The sequence below is a fragment of the Natator depressus genome, chromosome 10, assembly GCF_965152275.1.
Source record: "Natator depressus isolate rNatDep1 chromosome 10, rNatDep2.hap1, whole genome shotgun sequence".
Classification (NCBI taxonomy): domain Eukaryota; kingdom Metazoa; phylum Chordata; order Testudines; family Cheloniidae; genus Natator; species Natator depressus.
The window spans coordinates 25,800,958-25,823,585 of NC_134243.1; the positions used below are offsets into that span (position 1 = coordinate 25,800,958).

A 22,628-nucleotide genomic window follows, 5' to 3' on the forward strand; every position below is an offset into this window, starting at 1 on the left:
TCAATGAAGTTATGCGGATGTAAAACTAGTATGAAAGCAGAATCAGGCTCAGTGTCTACAGGAAGCACAAGGCTGGGCCTGATCCTGCTCTTATTGTGTCCTAGGAATACAGGACTATCATTCCTCCCTGCTCCCCGACCAGAATCCATGCCATTTGAATTAAGTTCCAGGAGAAAGTCGGAGCTATTTTTACTACTGCCACTCAACACACCATTTTAGGTTCTATGGTACGTACTAAATACCAACTAGAGTTTAACTCTAAGTGACATACCGAGTCATATCCTTTAGTTTGTGTGGGAGTTGATCTGAAGATCCTTTGGCTCTTAACATTTGTTGACACCTGGCACTCTTAGCTCTGAAGTGATTCCTAGGGTTTCCTCAGATGGCAACAGAACAAATGGCTGGTCAAATGTATCAAACTACTGTCCAAGAAAGTTCCAGAGAGCATCTTAGGGATCAGTAACCATAAGGGGAGACCACCCATCTGCTGAAGATTGCATCCCATGTAAACTTTAGCTTGAGAACTGGAAAGCATTAACGCACACAAGTGTATTTAATTTTCAGGAGTCCTAAACTTCTCCAACCAATGCAGCATTTAGAGTTGGATCCCCAGTTCATTTAAGAGGGGTATGTCAATCCAGGACAGGTCATACTCATCATTCAAAGCAAGTGGAGTGAGAGGGTCACTGGCTGTTAAAGAGCATCCTCTGCAAACTTGGTTTATTTTCATCTGGTGTGCAGCATGTGAGAGCCAAAGTGAGCTGATAATGGGGATCTGGTATGACGCCTGTAGGATGACAAATCAGAGGAGAACAGTTTGAGTGTCTGGTAACTAAGACCTCAGGAAGGATGCATTGGGGAGACCTGTGACTAGAAGGGTACTTGTTATGCTTTGCAGATTGATACCAAGGCTGGTGAGAACCAAGCTGAGACCTTATGCTCATGGGCAGGCTACTGGTGTCAGGGAATAGACCAGAAGTGGGCAAACTACGGCCCATGGGCCACATCCAGCCCGCAGGACCGTGCTGCCCGGCCCCTGAGCTTCTGGCCCAGGAGGCTAGCCCTTGGCCCCTCCCCTGCTGTCCTCCCTCCCTTCCCCTGCTGTCACACTGCCACAGGGGTGGTGCTCTGTGTGGTGGGACTGTGTGCTTATGCGGGGCAGCACGTCTGGCACTTGCCAGGTGGCGCGGCTCCCAGACATGCTGCTCTGAGTGGGTGCCGAGGGTTGGATAAGGGGCAGGAGATCCTGGGGGGCAGTTGGATAGGGGGTGAGGTCCGGGGGGGCGTGGTTAGGGGCAGGGGGTCCTGGGAGGGGGCAGTCAGGGGACAGCTGGATAGGGCAGAGGTTCGGGGGGGGGCGGTAATCAGGGGATGGCAGGGGTTAGATGGGGGTGGAGTCCCAGGGAGCAATTAGGGGCAGGGGTCCCGGGAGGGGGTGGGGGCCAGGCTGTTTGGGGAGGCACAGACTTCCCTACCTGCCCTCCATACAGTTTCACACCCTGATGTGGACCTTGGGTCAAAAAGTTTGCCCACCTCTGGAATAGACGCATAACTACATCGCACAAAGAGCCTAAAGTTCTAGGGCACGCGGTGACATAACCCCTTACTGTTCTGGGTGGGCCCCAAAGTGTCAGAGCCAGATCCTTAGCTGCTGTAATGTGGGTAGCTCCATTGCCTTCAATGGAGAACTGTTGATTTATACTAACTGAAGGTCTGGCCCATTACATTTAAACTCTGCTCCACTACTAGCAACCCTATAGTGCATTTAATCTTCAGGAAGCCTAAACATGCAGTGGTTGAGATTAATGATCTTATGGGGATGATCATGTGAAGCACATCTGAAAGCCACATGATAGGGTCATGTAGATAAAGGTAGATGGATGAGGGGTATGGGAAGGACCATGTGGATCGTGGCCCCCCAGGACGGTGCTACCCGCCTCTACCCAGGGAATGTTTCCCCTCTCCCACTGTGGGGAGAGCAGGCTTGTGGTGGAGATGGCTGGTGGGCTACTCAGTCTGCAGAGTCATTTCTTCCTTGTGCTCCTCCCACCCCATGTTTGAGACATACCTGTCTCCTCCTATGTGCTCATCTTCCCCAAGTCACCTACTCCGAGTACACACCCCTGAAAGATCAGATTGCTCTCTCCTGTGGGACACAACCCATGCATGCTTTAGAATGGACCAAATAGGCAGGTAAGGTTTAAGGGGACAGGGTGGGTTGCAGCAGCTGGTAGGTAGGTGTCAATGGGGCAAGCAGGTGGATCTCAGCATCTGGATGTCAGAGTGGGCTGCTGACCATTCTCGGGGGCAGGTGGACCACAGCAGTGGGAATAAGGGTGTTTTTCTTGATCTTGAGGTGAGCTATATAGATCATGGTAGATAGGTGCTTCTTGATCATGGGAGGGGGAGTGATGAATATGAATAAAGAAGGCTTTTGAAGGGAGTTGCAATGCAATGGGATAATAGCAACTCTGTTTACACAGCTGTTATAATACCCAACCAAAGTGGGTCAGGGTGAAAAGGTCATCAAAGACAAATGTAAAACATTTAGTATGGGAGGAAGGACCCAAGATAAGGCAGATGGACTGAATGAAATAGCTCTCTAAAACACTGATAGCCAGAGAGATGCGAGGGTTATGGAAAAATTCAGATCAACCATTAACCCAGTGAACAGCTGCAGGGAATAAAAGGCAAACAAGACACTGTCAGTTTAGCAGAACAGAAGACACAGTAAAGTATTTGTTGGCTCCCCCTAGGAAACTGAGTAGTGCTGGTCAGAATGTTGTTAGTTATTGTTCTGTTGTAGCCAGGGCTGGTTGCCCAACATTTCCCATTGTAAGACCCTGCTTTCAGTTGTTTATAGTTTTGTCAAACTTTCATCCTGAGGCAGTTATTTAGCAACCCAAATGGTTAATTTTCTTGGAAAATTTCAGCCAAAATGATTGAGCTGTTTCTGAGAGGGCGGCTAGGAAAAATGTTGTTTTGCCCATGTCAAAGAGTTCTGAAGACCTTTCTTTTTTGAACATCTCCAGTGGCCCCTTTTTGCAGCAAGGGCTTGCAATTTGGCAGAGGGTGACCTTTGTATCAGGGATATGCCTTTTTGCCTTCCCTGTGAAGAGTTGCTCAAGTCATAAGCCTTTGGGGAGGGTGGGGTAGAAATACTACAACTTGCACATGCTCAGTAGAGACTTACATTTTAACATTGAATTCCCTGGAGATTCCCTGCACTGGGCATGTTTCAGCCTGGGGCTGGACAGGCCTTTCCTTGAAATTGCAGCTAAGACTGCTGTGGGCTCTGCTGGCTCCAGGTCTAGACACCTGAACTGAGAACAGGGAGCCTTGTTCAGAGCCCAGGATGGACCTGCCCTAGGGATGAATCATGGTTGTATAGTGAAGAAGTCTGTTGTCTGTAGGACCCCTGCCTCAGCTGTTGAAGTTGGAAGGTGTGCAGTGACTGAGGCAGGGGATTACAGGAAGATAAAGGATGGCCTCATGGTTAAAGCAGTTGAATCCTGTCCTGAAGACTTGGATTCTACCTCTGTCTCAGACTGTGTGATGCTGGGCAAGTCACTTCAACCAAACTTTTCACAAATGGTCACTAGTTGTGGTTCCTCATTTTCTGGGGGCCTGACTTCAGACCCTGGGGTCTGATTTGCCCAAGAGCTGAGCAGGCGGGCAGGGGCCTTGGGGGAGGAGGGCAGAGCAGGGGCAGGAGGAGGGAGCGAGGGCGGGGTCTTGGGGGTGGAGCAAGGTTGGAGCACCCCGGGGAAAACTAGAACATCATCTGTCTTAGGCATTAAGTGAGGGAGCGGTGTGATGGGATAAAAAACCCAGTATGTGGTCACATAATTGGAGATGATAATAAGGTTTATGCACAAGAGGGCTGAATTTCAGGCAGCCTTGTGTTAAGTACATGAGAGGATGGCTGGGATGAAGTAGGACAAAGGGCTTATGAGATCATGTGGGAGGCTATCAGACCACTTAAGGTAACTTTGGCTTTGGAGAGGATTCCATGGACAGCAGCAAAGATGAATCCAAGTCTGGAGAATCTATGTGATGAAGTCTTAGGCGAGCTGGGCTGAGGACAAAGAAGGTGTTTCAGTGAGCTAATGGAAGTGCTCAGTGTTCTGAGAAGGACTAAGATGAAAGAGACTGCTTCCCCCAAAGGACTGAAATGTGTGTATGTGAGGGGACACACACACGTCACAAGGGAAGAGGGGCAGAGGTGTCTCACACACAGCATAACCAACCTATGTAGAATAGGGCACCACAACAAAAGGTGGAAGAGCAAGAAGCTGATTAAAATATTAAGCAGAAGAGGGAAGGCATGCTGGGTTAGATATTCTTAATGCTTCACTAAAGTTAATGGATAAATATTCCTGCAGAGTCATCAGAAGTTGGAGAGTATTTGTTATACCTCCTGCTAATGTCAGTGTTGTAAAAGGGAAAGGACTTACTTATGTTCCAGATGATGATGTGGGCATGCACACAGTTTGATGTGTGTGTGGACTAATGCTGCCCTGATTTACACCCTGTGCAACCCCAGTGTTTTATGGGGCTCTCGCCTATTCTGATGAATGCCTTTCATGCATGGATCTCAAAGTGCATTACAAACTATTAAGGGACAAGTCCTCTTAGGCCTTCAGCGGCTGCAGGACCAAAGTACAGGAGAACCTTGTGGTACCACTACATGGAAAATGCTGGGAAACAGAAGCTATCAGTTGAGACCCTTCAGCACTCAGTGTGCACTGGAGCTGGGCTCTGTGGTGGTTGTTCAATGGGAATGTGGCCACTATTGCAATCCATGGGCAGGAATGGTAGCCTGGGATTTGCAGGTGTGCTGAACTCTGCCTCTGGCTTGTCCTCCTCAGAGCATTGTGCTGGTTTCTCGCACAAAGCCTTTCATACAGGCTTGGTGTGTGAGCAAAACCAAGGTTTCAAGCTAACAAGTTAAGCTTCACATCACCCACATCCACATAGTTACACTGAGGCAGAGACCAGTAACCTGTGACTTATCCAAGGTCCCTGCATGGCAATGGTAGAGTTGAGAAGAGATGCCGGGGTCCTGGATCTCAGCGTCTGCTGCTTCCATCACACTACGCTCACCCCTTCTTCTCCAACCCCAGCACTTACAATAAAAAGCAGGGATAATAGAGTATTCTAGGAGGTAAAAGCCCAGCATCTGAAGAGAAGAAATCAGCAACAGCAATGAGAGACAGGGTGAAAAATTAACTTAAATCAGAAGAGAGTTTCAGCCCTCTGACCATGGCCTTATGCAGAATTGTCATTTAAAAGCTTTGACACGAGTCTTTCAAGGGAATTCTGAAATGCATCTGGCAGTGAGCACCCCCTTCTGGTATCACCCTAGCCATCTGCTGTCCCATTATGTCACTAACCTCTCATCCCTACAGATTCTTTGAAGTTAGTTAGCACTAAGAATATTCCATGTTGCATGGAATCTAAGAAAACCAGGACCTGGAACTAACATGACGCTTGCAACCCATCACCTTGATCTTTATGGGCCAGATTCTGATACCCTTACTCACAATGAGAAGCACAATCAGTAGAGCTGTTCTCTGAATAAAGTACTACTAAGTCTAAGCGAAGGGATCAAAATCTCATATGTCACATCTCATTTCCCTCACCCTTCATCCTATCTATTTAGACTGTAAACTCCACGGAGCAGGGATGGTCTTACTATGTGTTTGTACAATACCCGTGTCAAGGTTCCTCCCCCACTCTGAACTCTAGGGTACAGATGTAAGCTTAGGAGGTTTTCATGCAGGTCCCCACTTTTACCAGCTTAGGTTAAAACTTCCCCAAGGTACAAATTAATTTTATCCTTTGTCCTTGGAATAACCACTGCCACCACCAAACTCTAACTGGGTTTACTGGGAAACGTAGTTTGGACACGTCTTACCCCCCAAAATCCTCCCAACCCTTGCACCCCACTTCCTGGGAAAGGTTTGGTAAAAATCCTCACCAATTTGCGTAGGTGACCACAGACCCAAACCCTTGGATCTGAGAACAATGAAAAAGCATTCAATTTTCTTACAAGAAGACTTTTAATAGAAATAGAAGTAAAGGAATCACCCCTGTAAAATCAGGATGGTAGATACCTTACAGGGTAATTAGATTCAAAACATAGAGAATCCCTCTAGGCAAAACCTTAAGTTACAAAAAAGACACGCAGACAGAAATAGTCATTCTATTCAGCACAATTCTTTTCTCAGCCATTTAAAGAAATCATAATCCAACACCTACCTAGTTAGGTTACTTACTAAAGTTCTAAGACTCCATTCCTGGTCTATCCCCAGCAAAAGCAGCATATAGACAGACACACAGACCCTTTGTTTCTCTCCCTCCTCCCAGCTTTTGAAAGTATCTTGCTGGCACCTGACCAAAATGACCAATGAGGAGACGAGGTTACCTTTAGCTTCTTAACCCTTTACAGGTGAGAGGATTTTTCCTCTGGCCAGGAGGGATTTTAAAGGGGTTTACCCTTCCCTTTGTATTTATGACAACCCGGCACAATAAAGCCCTGATCTTGATTGGGCACTACTGCAATACAATCAATGGCAGTGATAATGAAACACTGATAACTTTCATTTCTCTCTAGACATGCATGGGACATTTGTAATCCTGCTGCCTCTCAGCCTGATCCTGATGATTTTTGGAGGAATGACTGGATTTATCAGTATTCTTGCCAGGGCCTACCTACTGCTTCTAATGACGGGATGGCTTTTTCTTTTTGGAGGTATTGTACTGAGTCCTATTTATTGTTAATGAGACTAAGGGTGACAGCTTAGAACCGTAGCACTTCAACGACCAGAGGGGAAACAGACAATGAGAACAGAACCAGCCAAGTGTCTGCTTTCAGACAGAGTGCCAGTGTTTACTCACTTCATGTGCTTTCCCATTCAGCTCCTTGCAGATTGAAAAGCTAGTAATGTGGATTCTGAGGTAATCAGCTGACATTTACAACAAGGAATAGCAGAAAGTTACATGTAGTTGTGTCTCATGGAGGATTGAGAGACATCTTGAACACAGTATCTTCATCTTTGAAAGGTTAAATACCCTTTCGGCAAACGTTATGTCAGTTTTTTCTCCTCTAGAGACAAGATTTTTTTTAAATCTAAGTAGAATGCAAGTGGCTTTAGAGTTTCTGAAACTTAACTCAATACAATTCAAAGCTGTATAATGCCAAGGCTCGATCTTAAGCCCCAGGAAAAAACAAACAAACAAAACAAAAAACAGCCATCAGTGGGAAGATTTCCATTGACTTCAATGGACTATCATGAGTAAAGGGGGCTTACATGGTCTGTCCAGCCATTTCATGTATTTTATCCTTACTATTTTCTTTGAGCCAGGAAGCTACCACCCAGCCCTGTGAGGTGCCAAATGCCCTCAGTTCTCTGCTCAGCACCATGCATGAATGGCTCCAGTTAATACAAATAGCATTAACAGCAACAGGTTCAAGGCTTCAGGTGTCCCCATCAGTACTCTAGGGAGAATGTTTATACTTAGGAGCAGGAAGGTGAGGATTCCTGGAGCTGGCTTTATAATTATCCCCTCTCCTATTGTAAGGATTTTGATTTGGTGGAATCAAAAAGCAGCGAGCCAGATTGTGACCCAGTCGCTCCCACTGACTTTGTGACCTGCTCACCACTGCAACACAAGATGCCACAGTGTGGGCCAGTGTGAATGAGTATTAAAACCACTTCTAACGTTTTAATGATCAAACTGAAAACTAACTGAAACTGACCCCCCTGCACCATCTTCACTTACGCAAGCCTCCCACTAGCCATTTCTACACGGACTGTTTTAAGGAAAGCTACCATTGCCCTAGCACACGTGCAGCTTCATCAACACCAGCAATGGTGGAAGAACCACCATGTCATCTACACTTGCTTGGAGCATCCCAAAGCACCACATCCTTAGCAGTGGCTTGCAGTGTAAGGGCCTGATTTTCAGAGATGCCAAGCACCAAGGCCCATTCTGCTGGAAGGTGAGGCCATCACAAGGAGACAGACATTCCTTCCTGGTAGTTGCATCCACTTTTAACTCATCTCCATTTTGGCCAGTTTATATTTCCCCCATGATACTAATGTAAACTCTGCCAGTAGGGGTTTGGGATCATACAAGCTGTATGATAATAAATAGGAGAATTCCCAAAATCATATTTAGAGTTTCCAGTGTCTAATCCTGCTCCATGCTAGCATGTGTGGAAAGCAGAGTGTAAGCAGATGGGGCTCCCACTCTTCTCCTAACAGTACACATTCACTCTGGAGCGGTTCCAAACACCTTTCTGGGATTTGCCTTTATTGTTAACAACAAAACAAGCCTCAGACTAAGCTTTCTTTCAAGGTTGGTCCTACAGTTTTCTATTGCAGGGTTCTATTTCTGCAGCTGCTCAAAGAGACACACTTAATTCCCTGTATACATCTGGATTTAAGCTAATTGTTAATAGGACCCACGTGGTCTGGGTGACACTGAGTAAGAGTAATTGAATCTGTTCAGGGTTCTAGCACCTGACCTCAGTATGAGTCAGCAAAACAACTCTGCATTTCTGCCCAGGTGTCTGGAACCCAATATCTTGTTACAGTGACACAAACATTTTGAGAGGTTCAGATGGCAAGAGTTGAGATATGCAGGCCAGGATGCTCTGACATCTAATCTAATTTAACAATTTCTAACTGATCATCATAATACCTGCATGCAATCAGTGTTTTACAGTGGTGCTCACTATGGAATCTGAGCAGCAAGCCAAAGAAAAATTTACAAGCAGAATCTCTCGAATGAGGAGTGTAATCCTGTATTTTACAAACCTCCAGTATGATTTTGATCCCTACTTCCTAGTCCTACTTCTTTCCAGGGAATTTGCTACAGGCATGATGTTAGCATTGTGCACGCAATGCCAGAGCTCACTGTGTACAGATGAATCAATGAATTCTCTCTTGGAAAAAGAGAGAAGAAACATGGCAGCAGCTTTAATGCAATGTTCTTTCATAACATACATTGCCTTGGTAAAGCAACAAAGCCTATAAATACCCACCTTGCCTCACATGAGCATTAATAGCAATCTTCTATCCAAGTGACGTACAAGCTACTTAGGGCAAGACTTAACAATACTAACTAAAATCTCACAGCACTCTGTGAGGTATCTTAGATTAGGCGTAACTTTCTTTCACCAATAGTATAGAAGTAAAACGGCTGGAAAGGGCCAGGTAAGCCTTTTTAATTCACAACAGTACAACAACTTGACACACACACACTCAGCTTGACAACAGCCCTGTGTGGTAGGATTAGAGGGAATATTTCACCTGTGACATGAAATGCAGCCACCTCTGCAGTGGTACTTGGTAACTGTTTTTAACAGTTCACAAGAATGCTAAAACCAAGTGTAGTGGAGGTTGGTGATTGCAAAATGATCACATATTGGTGTGCTCAGAACTTAGCAGCAAAGGGTGAAGGCTTATACTCTAAGCAGAAGATAGAGTTGAGGGAAGGGGGTTTGGGGGAAATACATCCTAATGAAAGGAATAGCCAAGTATACAGAATTTTGCCCCTACAACTTTGATGTTTTGTGCTTTTGATATTTTATAGCAAGTTGTAATTGGTTATTAAGTAACACAAGAAGTTTCCCTGCAGTCAGACAGGCGCAATACCTTGGTCACACTAATGCCAACAATAAAACCTCAGTCTCATGCCCTCCCCTGCCATCCCAGTGCTAGTGGGGGTCAGGAGTCCATCTTAGCCTAGATCACTCTGCCTCAGGTTCTTGCAGAGCACTGCTCTATAACAGCTGCTCCACAGTTGCTTGTTACTTCCCCCCAAATCAATGGTAACATCAGCACTGTTCACTCAACAGATAAATGGGCCAGGAATAGACCTACCTGCTGAGCTGTTCCAACAGGTGGCATGCTGCTGAAACCTGACCCAGACCATGCTGCCTGCCACCCACCTCTGTCAGTCTGCCAAGTCCTGACCCTTTGGTCAGGCTGAGTTTAGGAGGAACGCCACTAGTTCATGTCTGCATTATGAGAATCCAATTACACATGGGTCAGCGGATCAGAATATCCTGTTTCTAAAAGGGAAAGAGAAGAAGGACTAGAGTTGCTGGAAGCAAACAAGCAACTATTTCAGGGCTTTGGGAGCTCGGGGCAGAGTGAAGTGCACATCACTGTTTGTGCTTTCACAAGTCCAACTCATCGTGTAAGCTCCTTGTTTCTGCAGCTGTTCAAGAAGCACCATTCAATAGAAGTCATGAGAGCAGTGTCAAAACGGATTTTGGGGATTGGGAAACCACTGAAGATAGTGTTAAGTGAAAAGCTAAGACACGGAGGATTTGTAATTTATAATGCAGTTTTTCTACTTGGGTTTGATTTGGCCCACTGACTCCTGTAACTCTAAGAACTCAGTTGAAAGGAAAATCTTGAGCCAGAACCTTAGCTGGTGTAAACTGCTGTAACTACAAATTCTCATGCTGTAGCTTAATGTAGACACACACAGTTTAATACAGAGTGCCACTTTATCTGCTGTTCTCTATTGATTGATAGTGCGGAACAATATAAAGAGATACTTTAGGCTGCAGACACAAACACCAGGGCTTTTTCCTTGCCAGCACAGTTTGTGTGTTCCAGGTAATGGAACAATTTAGCTTGCCACCTCTTAAATACGCCCACCCTGGTTAGAGACCATCAGAATCTAGCAGATCTTGCCCAAACCTCCATGAAAACAATCCCTCTTGTCTTTATTTGGCAGTTTGTGTACCGGGGGAAGAGATTCACCCTCATGCCAAGGTCTAGCAAGGCCCATGCACCACTTCAACCAAGAGTATGAATGTGTTTTACCTCTCTGATGTCCAGATGCATCTGTGCCTCAGTTTCCCACCAAAGAGGTCTTTCACAGGCTGGTAGGGCAATTTGACCACGATCAGACTAGATCTCTCCTTCCTAGAGAAAAAGGAGCACAAACAAGACCACCACAAATCTCCTCTTTAAGTGCTCCACAGATAACTTCACTATTTCTGGGCCATGGTCCTTAGTCACATCATTGCAGCCCTTTCAGGTGGCACGGCAGAGATGTAGAGGAGCCCATATCCTTTTGCTAGTTAGCCTTGAGAGCCTAAATAAAAAAGCATTCCTCAGCTCTAGCCACCACATTTTCACTGGAGCTATTCCCTACACTTGCCAGCATCCTAGACCCTCTCACACATCCTCCATACAGTCCTTTCTAGGCTCCTCTGCCAGCAGGAAGACACACCAGCTCCAGGCCAGCCCTTGCCTCTGGAGCTTCTCAGGGTGCTGCTATTGTCCTCCCTGGATCTCTCTCAGCTCTCTCCTGCCAGAGAGCCACTTCTAAGCACTCTGCAAATTCTAATTACCAGGGAATTGTCCAGCGGGCTACTCCTGCTACCTCTCTTCCACCCTTTATCCTGTTTCCTTCTTCCCAGCAGCCTTGCTCCCTGCCCACAGTCACATGATCCAGGTGGAGAAGAGCCAGGACTCTAAAGGCCTCGCTTACCCTATGACAGTGAGGGAGAAAGTGGGACTTCAGTAATGGGTGGGCCGCATGCTAGCCATCTGTACTGAGGAATTTCTCTATTTAACACCTGACTTGGTAACTCTCAATTGCTTTGCACCAGCTTAGGGCCTCATCCTCCCCTATGCAGGAGCAGGGGACAGGAAGCTCTGAGAATTTTAATTTACATTGCTCTCTAGGAGTCCTTCCATCAGGGGAGTGGGATTAGGGTATCTCCCACCTTCGTGCAGAAAAGGCCTGGGGCTCCAGCCCCCCAGATATCATGGATCTTAGCAATTGTCTCGAGAACAAGCCATTTATGGAGGCCCCACCCTTTGTCTAAGTTCCTTGGATGCATGACTCCATTGCAAATGCAGGGGCAAAGATGCCCTGCTCACTGCTACTGCTGGTGGGGGAGGGAGGCAAGCCAGCCTGGGGAAGTCAGGAAGTATTAACTTTAGAGTTTTCTCTTGGGGTTTTAGCAGGGAGACAATCTGGGAGGAGCTTAGATGGCCTCCCTGCCTTCAGCCCTTTCTGTCCTCACTGGAACAGAAGCAGCTGGGAGGGTTCTTGTATGGAGCTAGGGAGACATGCTGCAGAGGTGGAGATCTCCTTCTCCATGGGCAAAAAGTCCCCTCTGCATCTGCATGGGGAAAGCAGCATGAGGCTGAGTCCACAGAAGGCTCTATACACTGCACCTAATAAAAGAGCTGTCCGGAGTGAGCATGCCCCTCTTAAACAGCCTTACACTGCGATCCTATCTTGAATTTAGATTTCACCGCCTGCAGCAATTAACAAATTATGCAGCCACTCTTGAAAAATGTGGATGCTTATTCTGAGCGCCTTGATTTTTCAGGAGCCCAGCTTGACATACCTACACTCTGATTTTCCGGAAGTGGTGAGCATCCACGATTCAAGTTCCAGTCCGGAGCTGACAATAAGGCTAGAGAGACAAAGGAGGTGAGGTAATATCTTTTACTGGACCAACTTCTGGTGGTGGAAGGTACAAGCTTTCAAGCTACACAGAACTCTTCTTCAGCTTGTGCCTTCCACCAAGAGAAGGTGGTTCAATAAAAAAATACTACCTCACCGACCTCCTTTCCCTCATAAACTGGGACCAACCCAGCTACAGCAATTCTGCAAACGGTAAAGCCCAACGTGGTTTAAGCTGAGGACTCAACGTTAGAGACTGCACTTGAAAATTTTAGCCTAAATACCAGCAGCATCACTGAGCTGAAATGTATAATCCAGTTCTCTACTTGCACCTGGTGTAGTCATTTACAGCTGTGCAAAGTGTCTATAAAACACTCCCATTCACACCCACTTTTCACATGAGTACACAGCTATATAAGGCGCAAAGCAGTGGAGAATCAGGCCAATGATACAATTTTGTAAGTTGGGCTGTACACGTCTTATGTGTCTGAAACACACATCATTAGGTGTGCATTGCAGGAAACATGCTGTTTTACATTTTGGTTCATCACCTAAGTGATACAGAGACCAAAACAAAACTAGAGACAAGAAACAAAACGAGAGGGCAGAAGAGAGTCCTGCCTGAGTATATAGGGAGGGATTGCAAAGGAGATCTAGCAGAGCCATAACCAAGCAGTTTGGACTGAGGTGAAGTGGACCCCAACACTATACTGCATTTGTGTTTCCTTTAGGCCTTGTTACGCTCACTGGGATCAGTGTCTACATTGCATACTCAGCGGCTGCCTTCAAGGAAGCTCTCTGCCTTTTGGGAAGGAACAACCTCTTGGAGGAAGTTGACATCAAGTTTGGCTGGTCTTTGGCACTTGTGTGGGGCTCCTTCATTGCAGAGATGCTGACTGGGGCAGCGTTCCTGCTGGCTGCCCGAGTGGTAGGCCTCAAACAGAGTCGGGAGCAGAGGATCTGAAGCAGCAATGCAGCCCAATGATACCGTGGAATCTAACAAGGTGAACTGACTGGATCAGTGTGGATAAGAAGAATGGCAAAGCTGCTCCTGAGTGTACCACGATGCTGAGCTAGCTCTTCTCCTAACCCAATGCGCAGTGCTCACTATGGCAACAGTTCATTGTCAAATGTTAATGAGGTGGCCTTTGTGTCTTTAAAAGAAAATAAATTGTGTATATTTAGTGCTCACTAAGGATGCTCATTTGACAAGCCCAGAGACTGAGCTGCCCCCTTTTGTTGCAGGACAGGTCTAACACAAGACGACTTCTCTTTCCTTTCCCCCTTCAACTGCCCCTGACAAAGTGCCTCATGACTGCACTGGAGTCCTGTCTCCACAGCCCACTTAATCCTGGGCCTCTGCTGAGACTCCTAACAAGGGTGCCAATTAGTGCTAGCTGTGATGGAAGCCTCTATCCCTTAACAGCTGGCCCAAGACCATCACTACATTTATTGTACATAAGCTACTAAGCAGCCCTTAGACATTGTGACCTTCATGTCTGCTCTTATATAGATTCTATATATCTGAAGACTGGTTGAGAAAGACAAAACACATATGAATAATAAAAATATATATCCTAGCACAGTTTCACTGCACAGAATGAGATTCAGATTAGTGATTCAGAGTGCCATGGACTTCAGAGTATTTGAAGGGTGACGTAAACCACGCAAATGACAATCCAGAGTACCCCGGCTTCCAGCATACTTGAGTGATATCCCAGGTACAGTAGTAGGACTTGGTCTGAAGTGCAATTCAGTATCAGTGGTATTAACACTTTACTAATTACAGATTAGTAATTAACAATCTTTGCTAATTACAGATTCTCTCTGTTCCCTTACATCTCACTTCAGACATGGGAAACCTTCATCTCTTATACCATACCTGTGATTCTGTTTTTTAATGACACACACGTGCATGTACACCCACAAAGCTAATGTCAGAAATGAAACAGCCCAAGAAGGTATTTCTAATTTCAAGGGAGTTCCTTCAGAACATAGCACTCACTTTACATGGTAGACGATATTTACCCTCACCGTTTATTACACATTGCGAGTTGCATTCTTGAGATGCATGATACTTTAACATTGTCATTTACTTTGTTCTCCAAGGTGTTTTTACATCTGGATTTGTAATTTCAATGGGAACTCTTATCATGCATTGTGACAGGATGTATTTAACTTGTATAAAATCATACATACAACTCAGCTGAAATTTATCTTACAGGCCGAGTACTTGTTTTTTGTATCCTGGCCAATAATGCCTATAAGAGGGCCTGATCCAGTGCCATTAACCCTCAAACTCCCAGTGGGCTTTGGATCAAGTCCATATTGAGTCAACAGCTCCACTATATTCCTGTTAAGGATGTGTGTTTCTTTATGACTTCAGTGTAGTGATCCATATGCAATGGATACATGGAAAACCATTCTGAAATAAGGAGACTGCAAATCTAGCATAGGACTGAGAGACAGGATGCTGTGGTCTTCTCAGCGGTGCCACTGATGTGCAATGGGACCTTGGGCAAGTCCCTTTACCTGTCTGCATGGTAGTTTCTCCATTACTGAAAATGGGGATAACTGTTCTCACTTGCTTCTGTTAAATGTTATAGTGATTTATTATTTTTTGTATTCAAAAACTGCATCATTACTTATACTGTGATGTCTAGAGACCCCAGCTGAGAGCAGAGTCCAATTGTGCTAGGTGCTGTATGGACAGAGAGAGAGAGAGGCCTTGCTCCAAAGAACCAGCACTGTAAACAGGCTAAGGCAGGAAAGAAGGGAATTTAATGGATTAGGAATAAAGAGATTAATGCTTTGCCCATAGCCATGCAGGAACCCTGTGGCAGAGCCAGAAATCAAACCAGATCTTCTGATTCCTAGTTCAGTGCCTTACCTACAAAACCCTCTCCCTCCTTTTCATTGGGATGAAATACAGGTAGGATTTTTTAAAGCTCCTCAGTGATTTAAAAGAACAAGTCCTATGGACAGTCAATTAGACTTGAGCTCCAAGGTCACTTAGGTGCTTTTGAAAATCTCAACCCACCACATTCCAGTGTTATTGTATTTTCAACATGTTGCCGTGCACTTGAATTAGGCAGGATACATTTCTGTCTGTGTACTATCAACATGCAATCACTTTACCAGTGCAAAAATATAGTAACAGCTTTAAAATGGAAGTAGGGAAAATCTTTCATTACCAAAGTTACACACACTTGAGTATGGTACTTTAAATGTTTTGTGTTAGACTCAGCACCTGTTTATTAACAAAAGTCTCTGTATGTGTGAGATCGCAATTTAATGCTGTGCCAAAATTTGTATGATGTAACTGTAACTCTAAATCTTTGTTACTTATAAATGTATTGTAAACAGCAGCTTCATGCTGATATCTGAATATTTATTACCGCTACTCCATTAAAATGGGCCTGAATTGTGATGAACCCCCTAAAATGATATCTCACAGCTAAACATGGTTTACAAAAGCACAGGAGAACTAAGAAATATGTTTTCTATAAGGAATAAGGCAGTTTTTTGTGCAGAGTTATTATATAATTAATATGATATGCTTTCAAAGTGCCTCTATAAAACATCTGAACTGTAGCGGCACAAAGTTTTTATAAATATAAAATATATACGTTCATATAAAGGGGCTGGAGAGGTCTGAACTAAGTACAAAACAAATGAATTTGTCACCACAAATCACGAATGGATTATGTTTCTGTGTCTTCTAGGAGCTTTTAAAAATCTTCCCCTACTTCCTTATTAGAACTTCCTGCACTATTTGGATGTGATGATGGCACAGAGTTATTCTTCCTTGAGAGTTTATGTAAAATCCTTAAAATTCTCTGAAATAATTTCCCATGTGCAGCATTAAAAAACACACATATACCTTGAGAGAGATTGGGTGGAACAGTCCATGGGAATTAAGGGTCCTCAGCACCTGTTGGATTAGGCTGAGAGACAGGAAATAGTGTGGAGGCAGCTTTATAAAGTCTGACAAATGTGACCATCATGGTTCTTTCTGCCAGCAAGATTAATGCCTGTTTGATACCCAGTAGTTTGCTGTGCTTCCCCACCATGCATCACTGAGCCTGGCAGACTGACTTGCCTAGGTAAAATGGCCATGGTTAAAATGAAGGAAAAGACTGACATACTTGGGGCACATGAGAAAAAGGACCCTTGGCCAGGTCAGAGACGGGAAGCCAGACTCAGGCAGTGCACAGCACTGGCTGCTCGCAGATGGTAATAGCTGCCTGGGTGGCAGTGGCTGTGGAGGTCAAGGCCCAGGAGCCCAGGCTGGAGTGGGTCAGAACCGGCTGCTGTGGGTAGCCCCAGACCTTCCACCCCATCCTGGGTGGTGCATCCCAGCGGGCGGGGACACGGGCCGGGGCTGCTCTTGGGCCCCCCCAAACCCTTGCTTGGGTTTACTCCTGTGCCACTGCTGGAGCTGGGCAACCAGCCAGCAGCTGCTTCTCTCTTCACTCTGCCTTCTGGCAGAGCCGGGTGGCTGGAGATGGGGTGGCTAAGGCAAATTTTGGGGTGGCTAGAGCCCCTGCAAGACCCCCTGTTAACAGGATACAGATAAGTGAACGCAATGCAATTAGCATCCCATTAGTCTTCATGAAGTTTAAACACGAAATCCACTCATATATTTAACAATCCCTTTGATTATACAAATGCTCAAGGGAATAGGCCCGGGGTTTTGGCATACGCTGGCACCTGGACTGCCAGTGTCACAGTCTCAATGACAGAGATGATGGGTCAACATCCATGGGAAATGCTTTTGAAAGTAAAATGCTGTTCATAGATTTATGCACACAATGTTCGGTGAGATAGGGAAGTACTATCCCAGTTTTACAGATGGGGGCTGAGGCATGGGGTAGATTAAATAACTCGCCCAAGGTCCCATAGGAAGTCTGTGGTAGAGCCCAGCATTAAATCCAGTCTCTCCCAAGTCCTGTTCCAGTGCCCTGCTCACTAGGCCATCCCTCCTTCCCTCTAATCTCTTTCACTTATTTTAAACACTATCAAATGCATTTTTTCATGCTCCAAGGACGGAAAGAGTTTTCCTAAAAAGTTCCCATTAGCTTCAAGTCCTTGCACAGAATATTTGGCTCCACAGGAGAATTTATTTTTAAAGCTATTGAAAACAGGAAGCTATAAGGAAAATTCGGACAACTTTTACTGAAGCTTTAGCCCCCAGAAAAGCATTTACTTTAGATCTGAGCTCTCTTAAAACTGTATTTTATTCATTTGGGTAACAAAAAAAATGCTATATTGATTTTTTTAATTGTTGGAGTGGTTTTCTGTGTCATTTCTCTCTTCATCTTTTTGCATTCAATATTTCATCTAAGAGAGCAGAAAAAGTCTCACTTTAAACACCTCTTTCTTTCTTGCATTGTACAATTGTTTTGCAAGAACAACAAGGAGTCCGGTGGCACCTTAAAGACTAACAGATTTATTTGAGCATAAGATGCATCTGAAGAAGTGAAAAGAACAGGAGTACTTGTGGCACCTTAGAGACTAACAAATTTATTTGAGCATAAGCTTTCGTGAGCTACAGCTCACTTCACTCACGAAAGCTTATGCTCAAATAAATTGATTAGTCTCTAAGGTGCCACAAGTACTCCTTTTCTTTTTGCGAATACAGACTAACACGGCTGCTACTCTGAAATCTGAAGAAGTGGGGTTTTTACCCAGAAAAGCTTATGCTCAAATAAATCTGTTAGTCTTTAAGGTGTCACCGCACTCCTTGTTGTTTTTGTGGATACAGACTAACACGGGGTACCCGCTGATACTTGTTTTGCAAGAGAGGAACAGTGGTCTCTGCTGACATCTAGTGGCAACAGTACATCATTATATAGAGTTATTACATTTTATGAAATGGGGCATAGTTACATAACCATTTAATTTTTCCATAGAGTTTAAAGCCAGAAGAGGCCATTGTGATCATATAAGCCTACATTTCCTGAAAAGCACAGTCCAGAGAATTTCACCTACTGATTGCCGCATTGAATCCAATCACAGAGCGGATCTTCTAGAAAGACATCCAGTTTCAACTTAAGAATTAAGAATCAGTGAAGAATTAGTCACGCATTTTTAAAAATATGGATCAATAGTAACTCATTAAAGCCATTTACTGTACTACAGTGATGTGTGCTACAGAAATTACATAGACTGATTAGATAAAATCAGATTTGATTAGCTCGGATTGAATTAGTTTTACATGATTTCAAATCTGAAACTAAGCCCCCCTCCCATAAAAAAACACCACTGAAGAGAGGCCTGCTGTGTGTGTTTGGAGAAAGAGCCCCCTCTGCACTACCCCCAGTCTCTGTGCAAGCACTGGTTCCTGTCCCATGGGGCTGGGCTCAGCTCCCTACCCCAATGTCCCCTAGAATTGCGACCTGGCACACAAAGTCACAGTACCATTCAGCTTTGGCCTGGACACAAGGGGTGCCTGGGCCAAAACTGAGTGAGTGGTATTGTGACCTGAAGCACTTGGTCACAGCACCATTTAAGTTTGGCCCAATTGCCTCTCCATCACGGATGGGCAGCCGGGCCAAATCTGAGTGGTGCTGCGACCCTTTATGGCAGATTGAGAGGGCACCAAATTAGGGTTGCTCCCAGGCATCCGGTTTTCAACCGGAATGGCTGGTCAAAAACGGACTCTGGCAGCTCTGGTCAGCACTGCCAACCGGGCCATTAGAAGTCCAGTCAGCGGCGCAGTGGGGGCCCGGGGCTAAGGCAGGCTCCCTGCCTGCCCTAGCTCCGTGAGGCTCCTGGAAACGGCCGCTAGGTCCCTGCGGCCCCTAGGCGCAAGGATGCTCTGCGCGCTGCCCCTGCCCCGAGCCCACACCTGCAGCTCAAACCCTCATCCCCAGCCGGACCCCTCACTCCCCCTCCTGCACCTCAATCCCCTGCCCCAGCCTGGTGAAAGTGAGTGAGGGTGGGGGAGAGCAAGTGATGGAGGAATGGGGGGCGGGGTCTCGGAGAGGGGGCAGGGCAGGACTGTTCGGTTTTGTACAATTAGAAAGTTGGCAACCCTACCCCAAACTGAGCAGCAATGCAAACAGGGGAACTGGGGCAAACCACCACATCCCCCAGCTGGCCCTGAGCTTTGCACCCGAGGACCAAATCTTGAGTTTGACTGAGTAATAACTGAGTAGGATGGACTCTGATATCTGCCCTACAGATTTTAGTAGCGGTGTGCAGGAGAGAGAGGAGGATTTAAATGTTTTCAGTGGCTGATTAATACACACTCTAGTGCAATGGTCACTAACTGATCGATCCTAGAGGCTCCCAGTTGGTGATGCAGCATGGCTGCTACTAAGTAGGGCTCCCTGCCTACCCCGGCCCCACACCACAACTGGAAGTAGCCAGCGCAGCCCTGCAGGGCATGGGTCTCCCTCCATGTGCTGCTCCTGCCTGCAAGCACCGCCCCCGCAGCTCTGGGAATGGGGAGCTGTGGCCAATGGGAGCTGCGGGAGTGGTGCTTGCAGAGAGGGGCAGGGCGTGGAGCCATGTGCCCAGTGCCCCTCTCCAGGGGCCACAGGGGCGTGTTGGCTCATTCTGGGAGAGGCGTGGAGCTGGCCTAGGCAGGGAGCCTGCCTTAGCGGCAGCCACACTACACCACTAACCAGGAGCCGCTGGAGGTAAGTGCTGCCTGGCAGGAGGACTCACTCCAACTCCCAGCCCTGAGCCCTCTCCCGGAGCCAGCACCCCAAACATCCTCCTGCAACCTAACCCGCAGTCCTGAGCCCCTCCCGGAGCCAGCACCCCATACCCCCTCCTGCACCCCGAACCCCATCCTGCACCCCAAACCCCAGCCCTGACCCCCCTCCCAGAGCCAGCACCCTGTACCCCCTCCTGCACCTCAACACACTGCCTCAGCCTGGAGCTCCCTACTGCACCCAAACTCCCTCCCAGATCATTCCCTCCTCCACCCCAACCCCTGGCCCCAGGCTCAGCCCAGAGCCCCCTCCGACACTGCGAACCCTCAGCCCCAGCACAGAGCCCGCACCGCCTCCCCAAACTCCTGCCCCAGCCCAGTGAAAGTGAGTGAGGGTTGGGGAGAGCGAGCAACGGAGAGAGGGGGGGATGGAGTGAGTGGGGCGGGGCTTTGGGGAAGGGGCAGGATAGATCCTGGGCTGCTCTTAAATTTAAAAAGTGATCTTGGGCATAAAAAGATTGGAGACCACTGCTGTAGTGGCTGAAAGATTTCTTCTGACCAATTCAGATAAAAAGTTCTGGATTCTGTAAAACCTGGGCAATTTCAATGCAATGCAATGAGACTTTCTAGGCATGTCAAGCTACGCAAGTGTTGCCGAAGTAAGAGACAGACCCCCACCCAAGGCATCAGTCAGAGAGAGATGTGATCTGCCTGCAGTTCGCGTTTGATCTCCTGTGTCCATTCTGATCCAGTGGCAGGTTGCTACATAGACTGGTACCATGTCTCAGGCACAGGTTTTCCTCCTTGCATTATGATGGGAAGCCTTTCATGATTACTGATCATCTGAGGAGCTAAATCTCTCCTGCACTTCCTTGTAATTTGGATATTGGAACAGAAAACCAAGAACTGGTCAAAACTTGGAATTGCCATTCTATAGAAAATTCTCATATTTCAAAATTTGTTTTTGTTCCAATTCAGAACAAAAAGTTTAGAAATTTCCCACTAAAATGAAATTTTTGAAAAAAATTGGTGTGTGTGAAAAGGTTTCATTTCAATAAAATTGAAGTGTTTTGTTCTGATTTTGGATTTTTTATATTACATTATAAAACACATTTCAAACAAAAGGTCAATTAAAGAAAATCAAAGTCCATTCCAATAAAGTCTAAACAGAACATTTTGACCTCATCAAAATACTTTGTTTCAATTTTTTATATGCAAAATTTCATAAAAGATTGACATGTTTTTGCAGGGATTACGCTGAAGTGATCTAAAATCACTTAAATTCTGAATGAGAGAGAGTCCACCGAGGGGTTTAAGGCCCTTTAATGTGCTTTAACTTCACACCTTTGGTTAATTTAGTTATCTTTCCTGAGCCTCTGTGAAGTCATGCACTGCAGGAGTTGACACTGCAGGAGTCTGCTAATGTGATAGTTCTATGCAGGGATCTCTAGATACGGTCTACAATCTCCAATAAATTCATTGGGCTCAACTCTGCTCTTATTTACCATGGTTGCTCAAATGCAGAGGAACTACACTGGGCTCCATTTACACCACTATAACTTGAGTAGGAGTTGGTCCATTTGATTCAGCAGGTACACAAGTGTAACTCAATGAATTTGGCCCTCAAGTTAATGCAGTGTTATTGTTATGTTGCTGTTTGAAGTGTATGTATTTAATCAAAGTATTTTATTCACATTAGTTAAAGGATCCCAATAGTTGTCATGTAGGTGGTATTGTTATTTATTCCCAAGTCCCCGAAGAGAATGTAGGTAAGTATTCATGATGTGCATTCTGAAATACAGCTTCCTATGGGGTAAGTCTTCACCTAACCCACCTCAGAAGCTGAGGCACCTGGATGGGCCATAATGAGTAATTATAAAACCTGAATAGCAATATGTATTAAGCAAAACATCCATTTTTATATTGCACCTTCCATTCCCAATGAGCCAAAAGTGCTTTAGGAATGTAAGCCTCATCCCGCAAAGACTTACCCATGTGCTTAGCTTTCAGCATGTGTGTGGTTGCAGTGGAAGCCAGGCTTTGCAGGATCAGGGCCTTAAATTAATATATCACACAAGCAACATTTCGGGATTTCTTTCCCCACCACTGAAACGCAGCCCCCATTGGGGTGAAACATGGCAGCTGATTGACAGCCTACAGCTGCATTATACAACAGTTATGTGGGGAAGTGAAGGACAATTAAACTCTGTATCTCATAGGAACTACAGCAGGAGCAACACCCAATTCATGAGGTTGTATAACAGACACCATACACCAGACCTTAAATGAGCCCTTCAGGTTACATCTACAACTGCAGTCCGCGGTGTAACTGCAGCATGGATAGAGATACCCACACTAGCACGGCTAAACAGTGCAGCACGGATGTGGCAGTGTGGGCTTCTGCGCAAGCTGTGCAAGGACCCAGGAACCCAGGCCACATACTTGTGTTGCTACCCCAGACTGACGCCCAGGCTCCGAGTCTACTCTGCTAACCAGACACGGATCC

General features: G+C 45.9%; 1 protein-coding gene across 3 annotated transcripts in view; it reads left to right on the forward strand.

Moving 5' to 3' along the window:
• TMEM114 (transmembrane protein 114) overlaps positions 1-18,721 on the forward strand; it is a 34,215-nt gene extending 15,494 nt beyond the window's left edge. Inside the window, exons 3-4 of one of the 3 annotated variants that reach the window (XM_074964649.1) lie at positions 6,620-6,757; positions 18,372-18,721. In XM_074964649.1, coding sequence (XP_074820750.1) covers positions 6,620-6,757; positions 18,372-18,514 — 281 coding nt within the window. In that variant the 3' untranslated portion in view covers positions 18,515-18,721. Of the gene's footprint in view, positions 1-6,619; positions 6,758-13,187; positions 16,010-18,371 lie in introns of those variants that run through there. The other 2 variants (XM_074964648.1, XM_074964650.1) reach the window with 2 other exon arrangements.
• The last annotated feature ends 3,907 nt before the right edge of the window (positions 18,722-22,628 follow it).